The sequence below is a fragment of the Penicillium soppii genome (assembly GCF_028829465.1).
Source record: "Penicillium soppii strain IBT 18220 chromosome Unknown utg000007l, whole genome shotgun sequence".
Lineage (NCBI taxonomy): Eukaryota > Fungi > Ascomycota > Eurotiomycetes > Eurotiales > Aspergillaceae > Penicillium > Penicillium soppii.
The window spans coordinates 68,282-86,677 of record NW_026643237.1 but is presented as its reverse complement, the minus strand read 5'-3'; the positions used below and the strand labels follow the sequence as shown (position 1 = coordinate 86,677).

Here is an 18,396-nt window from a genome sequence, read left to right as displayed (position 1 = left end):
CCTTCTGCGGTAGAGTAGATGAATAACTATATATTTCGGATTTCATTGATATATTCCTGGGCGATGATACCTTTAGGGCCCCCTGATAAAGAAATATTGTTTTGTCAACCAGCAATGTATAGCCATTGCTTCACATATAATCCCAAAGCCAAAGTAGATGCTCGCTCGCTAAATGTTGCATAAAATCAATTCACAGAGAGTGAAAATATTCATCACACCTCCATATCACACTTTCTCCTCCCCTCCCGTCGCCAAACGACCCAGCCCAAAGTGATTGCCAACTTTAGTCCCATGGCAAACCATATACTAGAGGCCATTCCTGTAGTCTTGGAGAGTCCACCAGCTGTCATAGCCCCAAAAAATAGCGCCAGAAATGCTCCTACGCGACGATTTCGCTTTGGGTTGAATTTGGCCGTCAGTTTCGGGTCAACAAGAAGATCACACAAGAGTGTTGTGACGACAACTGTCGGGATTTCATCTAATGCGAGGATCCGCGAAGCACAGATCTGGCCGCCTGCTTGGAATGATAAAAGCGTAATTGGTAGGATTTGCATCCACTCTATCGGAGCGCGAGGGTCCTCGGGTTTCGGGATAATCACTCCAAGATGGATAAGAATTGCGGTAGCCAGGAGGGCAAGAGTCTGGATGCCGAAAGATATGATCATTGTTGAGCGGCGCCGAGGGTTTAAGATTCGATGCATGTGGATAAAGAATATATTGCTTGTGATGAAGACGGAAATAGCAATCAAAGATTTGGCCCAAAGATAGGCCGGATAAGCTGGCTGACCAGATGGACCAAGAGCCAGGAAAACTGTGTTTCCTTTTTTAAAAAGTGTCAGTATTTTGTGTTTGGATTGGCGTGGAGAGAACTTTGCCTGTGACCGACAATACATACCTGTCTGCATACTTGAAAAACTTCCCCATGCATTGAATGATAAACCATCCACCAATCCTCCAACAAATCCGCATACTATTAGAACGATGTCGGTATGCGTGGTATCTATATTTGCTCGGAAGTGGCGCAAGACAGTGGCCAGCATTGTATTGGCTTCTTCGGTCTGATTGCCGGAAAGAGACACCGCGGTACTTCCCCCAGAGGACCAAAGACCAGACGTGTACTTTGATTCATCATTGGTAGACTCCAAACGGAAACTTCTCGCGGCGAGATCGTTTCGATACAGAGGATCTTGGGGGCGGTGTTGCGCAGTGCTCTTAGGCGGTTCTAAGTTGCTTGAAAGAGAGGGCATTATGATGTGTATGTATCTATGTATAGATAATACTCCGAGGCCTTTTTTATAAGGAGCTCCACCTATGTGATGAATTACCATGAAAAAAAGTGGAAAGAAAATTGGTAGATTAGGACCCAACGAAGTTGCCTGTTCTTTTATAGTGGCCCAGAGTTTGCATTTATTCCGCTGCCCCCGCTCCCCATTCAAGGAATACACTGGATCAATGCCAAGAGAGATAAGGAAATACCCCGGTGACATGCAAGAGTGATACTTGCCCTGTCCTTGATAAATTTGTGTAACTATCACACCGCTGGTAGACACATGCCGAGCCAATCTGAATCTATATCTGAGACATGTTGCTCTTTAGTATACACGGTCAATAAACAACCACCATCATGGCGAGTCTGTTTTGATTCAAATTTGGAAGGCAGCATCATTTTCGAACAAAACATATTGATTTGCTTTCACGGTGGAAGTCGATTGATCTCACAGTCTATCTTGGCAGAATCTCGGCCTGATCTTGGCGTGACGATCATCATCGCTGCATCCGTCTTCCTTACCTAGGACTATATAAAGAACCAAAAGATCTTAAAGACACAGTAGCTAGTTATTCGGTATCTGCCACAGGCTGGTGGGGTTTGTCAAGAACCAATCTCTAGTCTTCCCAATTCCGCAGATTTGAAATTGTAGTTTAACAAACCGCCCATCTTGGCGGCGTGATTATCCTTCATGGAAAACATTGGCGCTTGCTTACAATGCATGGCGTAGATAGTGATAGCCCGAATCACAATAACATTTTTTTTTGACGTGCCAACAGTGGTACTAGGAATTTATTTATTCTTGTGGCTAAAGTATTGTGGTGCAAACATGCAAGTAGCCACTTCAACTTACCAACAAATTGTCCTGAAAGAAGAGCGACGGCTGTTCTGGCCCCTGAAAATGTCAAAGGTAGAGTTGGTTTGCCAAGGGATCGACATGCGTACCGGAACTAGTCCGCCCATGGTCTCTAAGATCTTTAGTCAGACTGGTCGCCAAGAAAGATCTCCGGCAGCGTGGTCGATGGTTCATCACTAGTGAGTCTTATCTTTGCATGCCAACGGCTGACTTACTATGACACAGCCTCGAATACTATTCCTTGGCATTGATCGGAAGGCTGTGCCAAATTAATTGTTTCTGCTGACGTTCAATTCTTGGCGTTGTCTGGAATGATGTATTACATTCTTGGATAGTGGCTTGTCTACACTTATCATATTAGAACTGAGCCACCATTTATCAAGTACATTATTTGACTCTACGGAGTACAAGTCGATCAATTCCCAAGACGACCTTGCAAGTTACAAATCGCTCTTTCTTGTTCAATGTCTTGTTCATCATCCTCACCCAAAAAAAGCAATAAAATACGCCAAGAGATGATAATCGTTGCTGCTTGGGCTCTTGGAACCTTTAGACTCCCAGAGCCCAATCACCCTATCAAGCCTAACCCTCTACAAGAGAAAATGCCAAATAGCATAGGATTTGGGTTATCGCCGAACCGGTATTTAGACTTCCTGCAATTGGTTGGATAATAGACGGGGCGGAGTTCATAAACTGGGTTTGAAACTACAAGTGTTCCAACATTTGCGACATCCTCATGTGACCCGATCTAATCAAGCGATCATTGTATAATATAACTCGTGTCGATAGACCAAAATTTAATAGATGATTGATAGGAGTTTAGTATAGTTTAGGAAGAGAATAGAGGTTCTGAGCATAGTTCCTGAGAATAGTTTGGATCGAGAGAGATCCGAAATCATCTCAGAATATTCATGCAGAATTGAGGATTTGTCTTTCTCCGAGTTGAATGACCAGGATCTCCAAGATCGGATAATGTCACCGCTGTGTGTCAAGTTCTTATCATCGAGGATGATCCTAACTTGATGCATCAGAAATTGAAGTTGTACCTTAACATGTCATCCAAATCTGCGATTTTTCCATGACTTCCAATCAAAAATGATCCATCGCTACGCCACGCCAAAAGGCTCCTCATTGCTCTCGGCGTGGGGTGGGTGTCGATCATTCCCGCAGCGGACCCCGTGGAATCCGCCCTTGGGTCAAACCAACCACTGTCCCCCGCAGACAGGAGGTATGACGCTCCTCGCCAAGTCCTCGCCAATTCCTCGCGTTAGTTTTGAGTAAGTTTCCATTGTCAAGGATCAGGGAATGGCTTTTCTTTAGTCCAAGCAAATCAGCAGGATCGAGCGTCCATTGCGTATGCATTTCATGTCGGCTGTGCATGGCATCTAGACCTTAGCATGCTCGCCCGTCCGTTTAATTATCGTGGGTATTTTGGTTCTACAAAATTGGGGCTTGTCTAAATCTCTAAACAATGCATAGCTGAAAGCCTATTTCTGCCTACCAATTTTCCGAAGATTGTGGGAACTTGCGGCCAGTCTGATCCTTCTTCTTTATACCAGCAGACTGGGATCGCAAGTAACAAATACCTGCGTCAATCATTTCAGAACAGTGTGATTACTAAGGGATTTACGACGATTTTGTGATCTTGGTGGAGATGAGACGCTGATCTCACAGTTCTTTGTGTTTCACCACCACCTAAAGGCCTGAGGATCTATCTTCGAGTCGCAAACAAGCATCCCAAACTACCCTTCTCCAACCACTCTTTATCCTTCTTCCACGCGCGAACGATAATATCCCGTCCAACTTTCACCACCTTCTCAATCAACTCCTGGCATCCCCACCCAGGCACTCTACTTCCCCAACATATTAAGTGAACACCCACATGTATCGCGGTCCGCAGTGCCATGGTGTCGCTTAGTGGTCCATAGCCCTTCATAAACCCCTCAATGATCCATATACCACTCTCCACATCTTTGAAAAGTTTGATCTGATATAATTCGGCAATCATCTGACCTAGATCTAATGCGCGAGCTCCGATATGCGACATTTCCCAGTCAACAATGAAGAGGTCGGTTGTGGATTTCGTTGCTAGAGAATCAGGTTCGAGAATCACACTAAAAATTGCGTCAATTATCAAACCTCTGGACTTATGAAGTAAGACAAAAAAACTGACTTCCCGGTCCAAAAGTCCCCATGAATGATTCCATATTCCTCACTTTGTTCCTGGTTCTTTAACTCCAAGGCTGCTAGATCATGTACTTTTTTGAATATACTGCGACTTTCTTCTAGAAGCATGGGAAAGTTCTCAATACTTTCTATGAGCAGCGTATAGTTGGCGTAAAACTTGATTTGTTGCATCGATTGATTTTCGCCCAATTTCTTTGCCAAGGTAGCTTGCTCTTTCTCGGCCGACCAATTGTGAAGCGATCTTAGCCACGAGCCAAGGGCGTGACCGATTGATAGCGCGAAATTCTTCGACAGGGAGTCGGAAGCTTCTGAGATCAAAAATGATTTGAGGTCGAGCGAGTTTGGAAGATCCTCAAGCACCTGAGTACAGCTTTTTGGATCAAAGCAAAATAGGCGAGGTGTTTTGACCATGATATTGTTCAGGAAGTAGGGGGGTAAGCTATCTAGAGCTTGTAGGGTGGTCGTTTCATGGGCCTGGTCAGAAATCAGTATGGTTAACATGCATCTTGGAAGAAGGAATCACTAACGCATCGCGTAATATCAAGTTCGAAACTCGCATTAGAAGCTAAGTAAGCTTTGGCATGTTTAATGATGATCGTTTTATCCGTAGAAGTGAGTTTGCCCCGATATACGAAGTTTGAGATGCCGCCGGATAATCGAGTCAGGGCGGAGCAGGCGAATTGAGTCTGTAATAGTTCTTGGAAGATTTCATTACGAACTTCATCAATTGCTTCTGAGGTTGTCATTTTTAGATCCTAAAATTGGTTCAAATTGATTTAACGATTTGCAAGAATTATTTGAGCCTTTTTATCTCACATCCACGGGTGAACACTGGCGATGAGTCACTAGTTGACATCTTGGTCCTCGTATTGGTTATTATACGGATTGCCTAAGTCGTACAAGATTTTGGCCCTACTGACATAGACAACCTACGGAGTACATGTAAACAGATAGAATATGGGTATAAATTATTGAATTGATCAGATTAAAATCCCATGTCAAGGTGAGTCTCTAGTCCGAAAAAGAACCAAAAAGCACGGCAAATGGCCAAAGTGGCGGAATTGCCTCCGATCGGCCGGCACCGTCGGTTTTACCCGAATCGAACTCGGCCAACGCCGGGAATTTCGTAGATAAGAAGAGGATCCAATTTAATGTGCGGGGGAAAGAACTTGGGTTTCTCGATTTCTCCAACTTTGACCTTTTTCTTTATGTGAATCACTCACCTCTCTTTATTCACTTCAATCCGATCCAAATCCCAAAACCCTACATTGAGGCCTCTCAATTCATACAATATACATCTGCAACCAACAAAAAAAAACCACCCGCCATGGGCAACGACCAAAAGCTCGGTGCCTATTATGCACCCAAGGGCGGATTGCCACCACAGACACAGATCCTCACCGACCGTGCCATGTTCACCGAAGCGTATGCAGTAATTCCCAAGGGAACCTTCAGCGATATTGTTACAAGTTTCCTGCCATTCTGGGATAACACGCGGTTGTGGGTGATTGCCCGCCCGCTATCGGGCTTTGCCGAAACATTTTCGCAATACATCATGGAAGTACAACCTGGGGGCGGCAGTGACCGAGGTGAAACGGATGACAGTGCACAAGGTGTTGTGTTTGTTGTCGAGGGCGAAGTGACGATCACACTGGGAACCCAAAAACACACGCTTACCGAAGGCGGCTATGCCTACCTACCACCGAAAAGCGGCTGGACCCTACGAAACACAGGCAATAACACCGCTCGCTTCCATTGGATTCGCAAGGCATACGAATACGTGGATGGAATCGACACGCCTGAGCCGCTTTTCCTCAACGAAAAGGATGTTCCGCCTACACCGATGCCGGACACCAACGGTGCTTGGGCAACTACGCGATTTGTTGACCCGACCGATCTGCGCCATGACATGCATGTCACCATTGTCACTTTTGAGCCCGGCGGTCTGATCCCCTTCGCGGAAACCCACGTTATGGAACACGGACTTTACGTACTAGAAGGGAAAGCCGTATATAGGCTCAATCAGGACTGGGTGGAGGTGGAAGCAGGCGATTTCATGTGGTTGCGCGCCTTTTGCCCGCAGGCCTGTTATGCGGGTGGCCCTGGAAAATTCCGCTACCTGCTATACAAGGATGTGAACCGGCAGATGAAGCTATCGCGATTGTGATAATCAACACTTTTCTTCGGCCGATTCTTGACTTCTTTGGCATGCGACTCGTCTGGAAAAAACAACTGGAAATAGCCGCGGAACAGAAAAATTGCAGACCTTCTCTGTCATCTACGCCTCCAAATCAACCGAATCCGTCCTCTATAAAGCGTTTCTGGGCTAATTGCCAACTTCACCGTCAATCTGACAGATTTAGACGGTGTGTCTTTGCTAAATGTATATGTGAAACTCAAAAACACCTAGCCTCCTCTCCTTGTTTTTTGTCTTGTTCTATAAATATGCTCAAAAAGAACATGTAGCAAGCCGTAGGTCATTCAATCAGCAAACTTTTCCTTTTCTATTTCGGCCAGTCTTCAGTCGAGACAAAATCGTCTCCGCCCATTAGCAATTACCTACCAACTACCTCACTTTTGCTCCTCTGAAACCACTATATTCTCTAAAAACAAGGACCGTCAATTACCCAAGGCTACTAAGCATGACTTCGGCTTCCTCCATATTGTACAGACTTCGATATCAACTTGGCCCATGGGTCACCCATAATACCGAGAAACATATATCATCAATAAATTTCGTGGTGTATTTCAGGTAATATTCATTTGGATGGGATTTGAAACAGACTTAAGTGAAACTAACGATACGTTGTTTAGATACTGTCTCGAATCCCTCAGATTTTGTTGGAACCTTTCTTGCCCTTCTGGTGTGATGTACTGGACTTGTGAAGGCCAATAACCCGTCACTACCATTCTTATCCTCCTAAACCTCAGATGAAACTGGTTACTAACTACATTTAGTATTTGTTTGGCTTAACGCGATGGTTGCCTTCAATTTCTTCTACCCTAAAGCCTGGAGCGTTGCAAATAGATTTGTCAACCAACCCAACGAGATTCTCTTTGGTTGCGACGACGAGTAGAACAGCCTCATACTTTGTTGGGCGCGGGACCAGATTTGGCGTCAATCCAGTGAACAATTTTCTAGGATACTTTTCTATCCAGCAATGTTGCGCATCAGAAGTTTGATCGATGGGTTATCAAGGATAACGCGCCTGCCACAAGCCCGAAAAGCATTGTGATTCTTAACGAAGCGCCAAACAATTCCCATCCATCCTTGGGGGCTCAGCTTGTCCAGTCCTAGAAATGCCACGTAGCCAACCAGCAGAATCCGTGGGCACGTTACTGGCCACCGTAATACCAAAGACCAACCAACTGGCGCTTTCTGGAATTATTTGAATGATCTTGGAAGACTTTCTATACTGCACGACTTGGTTTGGATCTGATCGTCCTTTGTGATGATCGCACGAGGCCCAATTTTACCCATGCTATTTCGGACGCAGTCAGCAACTTTTCCTCCAATATTTGATCAATCGCCTTCAACCTCGCATTTAGGAGACAGACGTCAGTTTGAAAAATTGCGTTTATTTTCACACCCCTAAGATGCCGCGACACTCGTAGGTCATTGGTTTCGAGCGGTCTGCGTCGCAACTCCCATAATCGGGAGTATTCACCAGGATCATGTGAGTGTCATCCGGAAGTTCGGACCAGAAACTTCTCCGTTTTACTGACCTTGGCGATTTGGATATGGGGAGCGTAGGTTCCAGATATCATGGACTTCAATCTGCATTCTTTCGCTTACTTGCAGACTACTCATTGCCCTTTCGGCCACGTCTTTTACCTACTGGAAGCTTCGTGGACACCTTTCCGGTAACTGACATACAATTATATTACTAGGTATCTGTCGTGGATTAGTGGAGCGGTAAAGCCTCTGCGTAAATTGCAACGGATTATCACCAAACAGCTATCTCCCTTCAATTTTATCTGTCCGTCTGTTCTTCACACTTACTAAAGCTCAGGAGCTTTCTTCTTGGCAAAATCATATTCTAAGGATCCTGACAAAAACGGGCTCTGGTGGTAATTTAATCCCGACAGCATTCTTTGGTTTGGGGATATACTTACACTCCTTCTGAATGATGATGTATCCCGACAATAAATACCTGTAGGCTCCTAGCATGATCATCAAAGTATATTATATTACATTATATTGACTTGGCGGTCATTCGTATCCCTTGCATCCCTGAAGCTATAAGAGGACAACCGAGCCCTTCAATAAGTAAACTCAAAAAATCTTCAACTGGCCATTTCCTCTGACTTTCGAGAGGCAACGGTCTCCACTCACTCGCTAGTGGATTTTTAAAAAACCCCAATCGTCCACAAAGTTCAAATCAACGATTATATCATGCTACCTCAGTCTGGCGAGTTAAAAGTGAACGGTGCAACACTCTATTACGAGACCCGCGGCAAGCCCGAGTATCCTGCTCTGTTGCTTATCAGTACGGGCAATGGAACGGCGGTCTTCTTCGAACCGCTTGCACTTATTCTGTCAAGCAACTTCTATGTGATTACTTTCGATCGACGTGGATTTTATCGCAGCACGGTTATGTCGCACGAATCGTTCTCTGGTGATATTCTTGCAAAAAATGCCGAAGACTGTGCTTGCATCATCGAGACGCTCGTGCCAGATCGGTCTGCTTTTGTCTTTTCGTCGTCTGGAAGCACCACAATCGCATTGGACTTGCTTTGGATCAAACCACACCTGGTAGCCAAAGTTGTTCTACATGAGCCTATTTTGACTGCCATGCTTTCTTCCTCTGATCGTATCGGCCTCGATGATTTGCTGACTAAGACGACTCGGACTTATCAAAAATCAGGGTCTGCCGCTGCCAATCGTCTTTTGATGCCTGCTCTAAGCAGTATAGCGGACATTGCCCTGTTGAAAACAGCTCCCATCCTGAAAAAACTCGTGTCACTACCCCACAGCCCAACAAATGTATATTTTGAGCATGAGATAGAAGCCATTTCCCAGTACCATTTGGATCTGGAAAGTCTTCAAGCACGGAAAGATCAGATTTGTCTAGGGAGGGGTGACATGTCGTCTTCTCCATTGGCCATATCACCCGTCACCAGACTCTCTTCTTTGTTGAACTCCAATTTGAACACTTTTCCCGGTGGACATCATGGATATATAACCCACGAAAGATCATTTTGCGAGAAGTTGGCTCATGTATTGAAGGACAGGAAGGAGGGTTTGTAGGCAAAATACATGGGTAATACTGTCATCATTAAGACATTCACTCCCGCCAGAAGTTATTTCTTGGTCTCTGCTTGGTTAAAAACGGTTAGTGAGCCTTTGCCAGCGCTTTCTCATCGCCCACTTTGTTGAGTTGTCAATATGTTCATAACTCGTAGAAAGCAGCGTACTTTTTTAAAGTCTCAGTCTTTGATGGGCACAAAATCAAGCATTTGGGCTTAGGGCTTATAAGCCCTGAGTTGATTTTGGCTTCCAACCGGTCTTCCTTTGTTGGACTGCTCTGCCTATGTGAGTGTTTACTGTTGCTAAGGCTATCAGGTTGAAATTCAATACATTGAAGGCACCACAATTTTTGGAGCTAGAGAAATACATGCACCAAGCGCCAGAATAATGGTAAAGCCCACCGGGACCATATCAAGTGCTGGAAACGAACAATGTTTCGAAAATGGAATTTCGATGCCAGCGGAACAGAGTGATGTGCGTCATCTTGTAGAAGGAAGCATAGTTGATTTGCAATATAGGTGTCAAGTAACGGCACAATGAACCGAGCCTGTATACGGATTTTATTGTATGAGAATGTCTTAAAGTCGAATGAGGCGATGGGAAGCGTGCCAAGCTTTTCAACTCTGTGAAATCGGTTTCCTTGTCATTCAACCAAACTCTGGCGTGTTTCGGCAGTGGTGGGACGAAAAGAGATAGATAGTAGATCCGCAAGGGAGCTAGCTAGAGCCATGGCGTCCTTAACTGCCATATTGCCTGTTTGACCTAAATTTGGTATCATCTGATGGAGCGGATCATATGAACGCTTGTCTACAATCCTCGAGAAACCACTCACTTCATGAATCGAATCACCGATGGAGACCAGACGACCGTGATACCACTTCTCACATAAATCTTCTGATTATAGCAAGCCGTCGCAGTGACTAGTAGCTCGGATAGAGTGATGTTGTACGCAAGTTTCCCGTGCAAAATGGGCTGTAAAAGTGTATAGAGAGTACCATCACTGATGGGTTTGGAGGCCATTTCAGGCAAGCCATCTGTAAGGTACACACACCAGTATGTTTCCTCTCGAGTATTGACAGCTGTCACAGAAAAGCCCCTGTTATATGACTGATGCAATGTATCTTTCGTCAACTTATCCTTGAGTTTCAAAATCCTAAAAATACACGAAAATTGGGCAGCGGGATTGAATGCAAGAAAAATGAGAATGAAGACGTATTTCAAGTAGAGTTTCACTTACGTGAGACCCCAGCCAACAAGATAGGACGCTCAGCATGCTTGCTGATATAGCTCTGAACAACGCTGCGGATTCCATCGGCTCCAACGATAATTGATACGTGGAGAACTGATCAAGTAGGTTGAGATGTAATTCTTTCCGATGCTATAATGATCCCGAAGCACCTGGCTGTTGAATCCCTTTATAAGATAGTTCTGCTGTTCACATATAGAGGCACCCTACCATCCACATCGAACAAGACACAGCTCCTTTCTCTGAGTCATAAATTTAAGTCTCGAAGGATTTACTACGTCATACAGACAGTACAGCCGCGATGCCAGAATGAATGTGACGGCTCAACTGTGATTTCTAGGGCATGGTGCTTAAAGGATTAGACAAACATGAAGAAGATTACCAAAGATGAACAATGCTAACCAGGGTATGTGCAGGTTCGGGCAGCCCGATGTTTTATTAAAAAAGGGGAAAGACAGGGGCAAGGCTAAATCTGCATAGCCGAAAGGGGCGAGAGACGTACATGCATAGGCATAGGGGGGTGAGAGGCTGAAATCGCAATCTCTAGGGTTAAAGCTATCATTAGCCCCCTCAAGGGTGCGCACTGACATTGAAAACGTTTGGAGCGTTTTTACTATGGTGGTTTTATTCTGCCATCTCAACATGCAATACCTCTGCTTTAGGTTTGATACTCCAAGGCTAAGACTAAAGTAGTGAAAAGCATTTTGACCCATACTGTCTAACAATAAAAATCACCTTGATTAATCTAGCGATGATATAACGGTTGAGGGGCGAAGAGACATGCAACCTAACCTGCCAGCCAGTTTTTTCAAGACAACTCGCTTTTAGGCAACCAGATACCGGGAGAAGCATGCTTCTATACTAAAATCCCATTAACAGCCATCGTCGGTAGCGGGACCTGCATCAACTCCATCATGTCGACAAGTGATCACCAATCCTGGCTCCAGTCAACGGAACACCCTGAATACCGCACTGCACGCCCCCATGCAGAGGTCCTACAGAAACTATTTTCAAACACGATTGATTCAACTACGGCAGTTGAAGAACCGAGCTTGCTCAACTTCATAAATGATGATACGCCATGGGCTCTCTGGGGCCTGATCTATGAAGCCGCCGCTGGCTTCCCTTCAAGTCATTCCTCATTGCTGGCCCTCTTGATTGAAGCCGAAAGACTCGACTCACAGCTACCTGAGTCAGAAACCAAAGACATACCACGGAAATGGTTAGGCTGCTTCGGGAGCATGTGGTGCGACAAATGGGATATAATCTCACCCCATGCATTATCTGGATGGAAAGTGTCCGCATCCAAGTCAACCACTAGATGGATTAATATGAATGCCTTCTCAGCGAGACTACTAGCTACGAATCATTTCAGTCTAGGTGCGAAGCCTTGTGCTTTAAGTTCAAGCTTATTGAAAAAGTGTTTAGAGGCGCATCCGATGAAGTACAAGGAGGAAAGACTTCGGACACAGTCCGGGGCTCATAGAGAGCCACCATAGTACAAGCTGGATGTATCAGAATTATTAGTAACCGATGTATATGCCGCTGCACAATGGATTATTTATGCTGGAGGGACGATGTGGGAGGATGACCGACCCGACAGTCCTAAGTATATTCAGAGAGTTCTACCCGGTAAAACAGACCTTTGGGATGGAAGCCACGGATCTACGGAGGCACGATGGCAGCTGTGGAAGGAACAGTTATTTTTCATGGCAGAATACGAGGATATCAGCCTGGGTGCCTAGCAAGTTGCACGGAAGGCAGGGCAAATAATGGGCTAATTTCTTTGATGTAAATCACCCGAAGCTTCGTAGAGAGATTCCTGACTAGGTCGAGAATGTGAAAAGCGCGATACCTATCGTTTAAGTGATATAGATTTGGCGTTAGAAGCATTAAACGCAGCACTTTAGGAGGCTTAATTAGTATCAGATTGAGTGGCATCTCATAGAGCGCAGCGAAACGCTTATTTAACAGGATATATATTACATACACGCCGTAATCAATCTACCAGTAGGCTTAATAGAAGACGATGGAACCGATCCATGATGTCCTATACGTTTTCTTATTGCTTAAATAGTTACAGATAACGTAGAGAGCACATATCACTAATTGAACGATAGAATTGGACCACGAGTAAGTAAGAACACTGAACACAACCCATGGGTAACTAGCGTTTCCGGGTATACTAATGCCGGAAAAACGTGATACTGTGTTCTAAATCTGTTCACGTCAGTGGAATGATATCGATGCCCCCTCGGGAAACGGGACGAAAGCGTCAATATTCCTCCGGCAAAGCAGCGATCGATGTACCAGAAATTCAATGCGCCTCAATGCCATATCGCACCCTCTTTAGTGTAGCACACCCAGTTCATATGACAAAAGTTTTCTCGGCAACACCAAATAAAATTGATGTGAAGCCTACTCGCGTTTGATAGATTATTTAAGCCGCATCTTAAAGTGGATTAGCGTATTTCGGGTACGGCCCGAGAAACCAGCCAGCCGTGACTGCCTAAAGGGTAAACTGTTTTCGAATTCTGCTGTATAGTAGCATACATTTAGAGCAGACTATTTCGGGAAAATGAGTTCATCATCACCAAGTCTAGTGAAGCTTATACTTCTGTTGGTGCAAGGAATGGTAGATCCACAAGCTGAAAACTGAATGAAGAAAAAAATGAAATAAAATAAAATGTCGCATAGAAAACACGCCTGTTTCGTGACCACTAGGCCGAAAAGGTGCACACCTACTTAGCTAGGCTTAAGTACGGTGTATTTGTGCGCATTATTGCTTCGACATAAAACAAGGTCATTCATTATCCAGAACATTCATACAGCCCGAAGAGAGGTCCTCTGATCATGAAGCTCATAAGGAAGGCTTTGATCTACGGAGTTGTATAGAAGGTGACGGGATGGCCTCTAAAATACCCGCCCAGAGAGCGTCAGTGACCAGTGATCAGAACAATAAACGCCAATATACATATATCGTATACAGAAAGGGTTAATAACTGTTCAGAAGGAATTTACTGAATTTAGAGGTGTTTTGATTGTTCAGAAACTCTATGAACATAGAATAAGTGGATGGGGTGGCGGGTTTGCCGAAATGGTCTTTTTGGAGAAAACTTCGTTAAGCTACAGATCCAAAAATAGAATAAGATGCGAACGGCCTGGTGTTCCATTCAAGTCATCTTGTCCACTGCCTTTGCTCAATATCTCGAGTTCGTGCCTCAAGTCAAACGTTCGGCCTTTCAAGCCATCTCACTGGAATCCTCTTATATCTATCAGTCTATCAGATTTCCAAGCGAACGTCAGACGTAGCTTTCACGGAACAGTAATCAAGACAAATACCTAAGCATGATCGTAGCATGGAGTGCGACCCTGGGCAGTGAAGAGAGAGGCACAGGAGAATTTACCCCCAGCATTGCACTTTCTTGGGGTATTCTCGCCATTTTGGAGCAGTCGACTAGCGCCCGAACACAGTCTTGTGCAATCATAGTCATCACCAGTCATTTGATTCTATGGTTTATTTTAGTACTCAGACCGATCGAACGATAGAGAGACATACGGATCCGTATAGACAGCAGTGCGAACCATCGGAAAACAGACATTGGCACTGTCTCGAGCCTGAGCAGGTAGCTGCTAAGCTAAGTCCGGCAGTGGCTACCATTATCAACAGGCTGAACACTTTCATTTTGTAAATTGACGCTTGGTTGGAGTAAGGTAGATGCAAGAAATTTGGAGGCGACAGTTTTTATCAGAGTGGACTTCGAGGCCATCTCGTTCTTCTAAATACTTTCAGGCCCAATGCCCATATGAACAGCGACTATCATTTATCCGAGACTTCTCCGATAGGTGATGTCACCCAGACTGAATCACATCCAGTTCTAAGTTGGATAAAAGCGTTGGCCTAATTGAATATGTCAAATTCAAGTACATTATTTCTCTAGGGGAGTAAGGTTTGACTTACAGCGGCACCACTTTGGCAACGCCACGCATTCCCCACCCAAGACCTCTGGTTTCTTTATATCTGAGGATCCGGAATAGATCTCAATGGGGGTTCACCACACAGCCTCATTAAAGGGGTTTCCAAAGTTCTGCTGTGTCTCAATGATATTTTATTTTTGTATGGTAAACCAGATAGTCAGCGTATGGAGTGGTAAATTACTATTAGCGTGCGATTTGTTACCCAAAAACCCACATTTCTTCGTGTTTTGTATGGTAAATTGGTTCAACAAGCAATCTCGGTGTATTAAATCCTTCAGTAGATCCATTTCCGAATGTGGCAATCGTCAAAAGTACTCACCAAGTCTCCTGGCCCTTTTAATCTAAGACCATCAATAATCCTTCATGGCCAGTTTGAAACATCTTTCTCTTGTACCAATCATACATACACGACCTCATAGGATCATGCCGATCTTGCTCTTAGCAAAAGTCAGATAAAGGGTTTCGCGGATCCGGCAGATAGCGTCTCTGCAACGGTGTCGATCCGCTCCCTCGTTAGGGCTCATGCTGATTGATGGGCTTGGGGCTGGGCTTCTCATCGTTTTGATAGGGGCAGTTTTTTTCTAGTCTCGTATTATATATTTCTTTTGCACATTCAAAGCCATTTCTAGAGATGGGCTGTCGGTGGCCCAGATGTCCCTGTGTGTAGAAACTCTTGATTTATCCGTCGAACTCTCTTCATTTCTCTCTTATAGTTAGCTTTAGTTATAATGCATACTTATTTCTCCCTTTTGCTTCTTCGTCGAGTAATCTTGGCAGTAAATCTAAGCTAGCATCTACTGAATGGAAGAAGGCCTAACTGAAAGCGAGGTGATAGTTAAATGAAACGATTAAGTGAAAGCTGCTATAATCAGGACTCACAATCTGGGAAGCCTCAAGTTCACTGGAAAAATTGCCCTGAGCTGGTCATCATATCCATCACTGCATCTCGGTAAAGGCGCGTGTAGGGAGTGAGCACAAGGCGGTGCATTGCCAGTTCGTCTATGTCACTTAGGATCACAAAAATGGAATTGTTATTCTATTTCTATATACTGACTATCTTCGAGACAAAGCAGCAACAGCCTCAACAGCCCTTCGACATCACCTAGACTTTGGATATCATCTTCGCCCCCACCGACGGTATGAACCACGAGGTCATCTCGGATTTGGATGCAATCCTACCAGCTTGCAATAGGGAAAATCCTCTGCAGCCTCCATATCCGGAATTCGATTGCTCATGATTGCACGTGCATTGAATGCACGTGTAAATTCTGGCAGATAACCACGCAATTCTCTGCAAACCCATCGTGAAAACGAATTCCTCGGATCACGCATAATATATTCAGTAAAGTGTTTGGCTCTTTTGGAACGCTTTGTCCACGAATGGCTGCGATAATACTGTCGTAGATATGCATTCCCGACATCTTGTTTTGAATACAATTCGGAATTGTAATAAGCAATTGTGGAAGAATGACAGAGTCAGTCCTGAGCCCACAAAGCCCCAGGGCTCTTAGTTGGGGTGAGTCAGCCAAACCTCGGCATCGATGGATATCTTGGCACACACAATAATTCCCTACCCATTTCGTAGCGTTTGAGTCTATAAGGCAAAAATGAACCAAAACATGACCTTTCAACAAGTAGACCTCGTCATGACCCGCGGGTGACCCGTAATAAGTGACCCGTGACCCTCTAATTTGCGGGTTACGGGTCCTGACCTCTTACCCACGAGTTAGGGTCGGGTTTTCAAATGTTACACCCGCCCGCGTTGTGCGAATATTTTGTTGAATAATTACATGGAGACAGAATAAAGATTGGTGAGCGCTTCGTAGGTTGGTGAGGAACAAAATGGTGGCAGGAACTGCTTGGTTTCGTTTGGACATACTCAAATCAGTGCTAGGCTTGGGTTACACCGTTATTTGCGAAGAACAAGTAGATTTTGGGTTGGTAGTGAACAAACGGTCGACAGACGACTATTCTGCAAGAAGAAAATTTTTGTATTGACCTATAGATAAACAAAGGGGAAAGGAACGGATGGACATTATTATCTTGCCCAGAGAGAGCCACTTTATAATCTGATATTAAGCAGTACTCCTATCGATATCATTCGTTATCTTCTTGGCGAAGGAGCAAAATATCCCAGAACACCTATGGAGGATCTCGTGGACCTCAGCCTTTGAGCCCCTCTTTACTTTCTCCAGGCTGGACAACGTCCGACTGAATAACCTGGAATGCAAGGGACTAAAAGCCATACCCTGTCCAGGAGTTAGGTCCAGGACGGGTAGTCGCCCCAGCGTCAGTATAATGCATGCCATCTGCTCGCCACAATACTAGCGCTGCTCTACAACTTGACTGTGCGATTCCTCCCAGTGGACAGAACAACGTTGATAGCGGCGTGGAGAGATATCTATATGAGGCTTGCAGTCCTCACGATCAAATATTCATACCACCCAACTGCTCTGAACCTGGCGAGACTCCTACCCCTGATGAAGGCTGTGAAGTGCTGTTACAGCTTCCTGATCAGTGTCAGCAAAGGGCTCCCAGCCAGGACCGTCACTTTTCGAGTTAATTGCGTTTCTGCCTCCAGGAAGGTCCCTATTATGAGAACCACTTCCGAGGGCAGCTGTTGAAGAAACATGATACGATGACTATAAGATCAACAAGGCAAGTCAAATGGAAAATAAAACCAGCTGGTACACTAGTCAACCAAACATCCTCAAGACTGAGTTTATGGGAGGTGCTGGTACCTCTAAGGGATTTGAGATAGTGCGCTGGAGAAATTTGCGCTGAGGTGGAATAAGCGACTGGGCGCCTAAGCAAATAGCTTCCCTTCATGGCCCATAAGGAGATCATTCAGGCACAAGAATGTACGACATACCTTTTTTATTGCGATGATACCATCCAGAGCCAGAATACCATTTTTTGGATCAAGAACGCGGGAGAAGGTAGTGAGGTACTCAGCCAGGTTCTGTCACTCTTCCCTTTCTAGGTCGCCAGCACATTATCGCAGACTTGGAGTCACGAAGACTTTCTTTCTGTGCATAAATAAGTATGTCAAGGCTTCAAACACAAAGAAATACCAAGAGAGATGTATCAGAGCCTCTGAAGGGTATATGATGTTGATCTCATATAGGACCTGAAAACGGGTAGTATGGATTTGACTGGCTGTAAAGCGTACTTGTATCTTCTTGTCTTTCAGAGTCCTACTTTAGTATCTCTTTTCTTATAGGGCCGGAACTGAATCTTCGACACGTCCAATGGCATCATTGATTTTCCAGGAGATTGTCTCCGCATGCCTCCATTCAAAGTTCAACGTCCATCCTCTGTCAAAAGCAGGAGGTTGATTCTGTGACCAGGATCTGGTGGAAGTTTTTTGATTTCTTCAAGTTATCAAAATCAAGCAGAAGTCAACATGAATAGACCCGCCCTAGAAACTATCAAAGCACGCCCTTGACTCAGGAATCCGAAGCCACACTTTGCAACCTTGGTGCCAGACCCACACGATCAGTTGCATGGTAGACAGACAGACACACATGACTATTGAACCTATGCTTTACCAAATCAAGTGAGACGGCATCCTGATTTCTATAGCGAAGCCAGGAGTTCCAAATGAACTC

General features: G+C 44.8%; 6 protein-coding genes across 6 annotated transcripts; 3 read left to right on the top strand and 3 right to left on the bottom strand.

Moving 5' to 3' along the window:
* Window positions 1-212: 212 nt before the first annotated feature.
* On the bottom strand, window positions 213-1,247 carry N7529_009282 (YoaK family protein; the record flags this gene model as incomplete). Its single annotated transcript, XM_057244809.1, has 2 exons — window positions 213-820; window positions 896-1,247. The coding sequence occupies 2 exons, from the start codon at window positions 1,245-1,247 to the stop codon at window positions 213-215; spliced, it is 960 nt and encodes a 319-aa protein (XP_057093072.1).
* A 2,587-nt stretch (window positions 1,248-3,834) lies between these two features.
* On the bottom strand, window positions 3,835-5,056 carry N7529_009281 (uncharacterized protein; the record flags this gene model as incomplete). The annotated part of the gene is made up of 3 exons (XM_057244808.1): window positions 3,835-4,237; window positions 4,297-4,784; window positions 4,838-5,056. 3 exons carry the CDS (start codon window positions 5,054-5,056, stop codon window positions 3,835-3,837), a joined length of 1,110 nt encoding a protein of 369 aa, XP_057093071.1.
* Window positions 5,057-5,637: 581 nt separating this feature from the next.
* Window positions 5,638-6,477, top strand: N7529_009280 (uncharacterized protein; the record flags this gene model as incomplete). Its single annotated transcript, XM_057244807.1, has 1 exon — window positions 5,638-6,477. The coding sequence occupies one exon, from the start codon at window positions 5,638-5,640 to the stop codon at window positions 6,475-6,477; it is 840 nt and encodes a 279-aa protein (XP_057093070.1).
* A 2,229-nt stretch (window positions 6,478-8,706) lies between these two features.
* N7529_009279 (alpha/beta fold hydrolase) lies at window positions 8,707-9,561 on the top strand (the record flags this gene model as incomplete). The annotated part of the gene is made up of 1 exon (XM_057244806.1): window positions 8,707-9,561. One exon carries the CDS (start codon window positions 8,707-8,709, stop codon window positions 9,559-9,561), a length of 855 nt encoding a protein of 284 aa, XP_057093069.1.
* Window positions 9,562-11,721: 2,160 nt separating this feature from the next.
* On the top strand, window positions 11,722-12,306 carry N7529_009278 (uncharacterized protein; the record flags this gene model as incomplete). The annotated part of the gene is made up of 1 exon (XM_057244805.1): window positions 11,722-12,306. One exon carries the CDS (start codon window positions 11,722-11,724, stop codon window positions 12,304-12,306), a length of 585 nt encoding a protein of 194 aa, XP_057093068.1.
* Window positions 12,307-14,149: 1,843 nt separating this feature from the next.
* N7529_009277 (uncharacterized protein) lies at window positions 14,150-14,492 on the bottom strand (the record flags this gene model as incomplete). The annotated part of the gene is made up of 2 exons (XM_057244804.1): window positions 14,150-14,317; window positions 14,367-14,492. The coding sequence occupies 2 exons, from the start codon at window positions 14,490-14,492 to the stop codon at window positions 14,150-14,152; spliced, it is 294 nt and encodes a 97-aa protein (XP_057093067.1).
* Window positions 14,493-18,396: the final 3,904 nt, after the last annotated feature.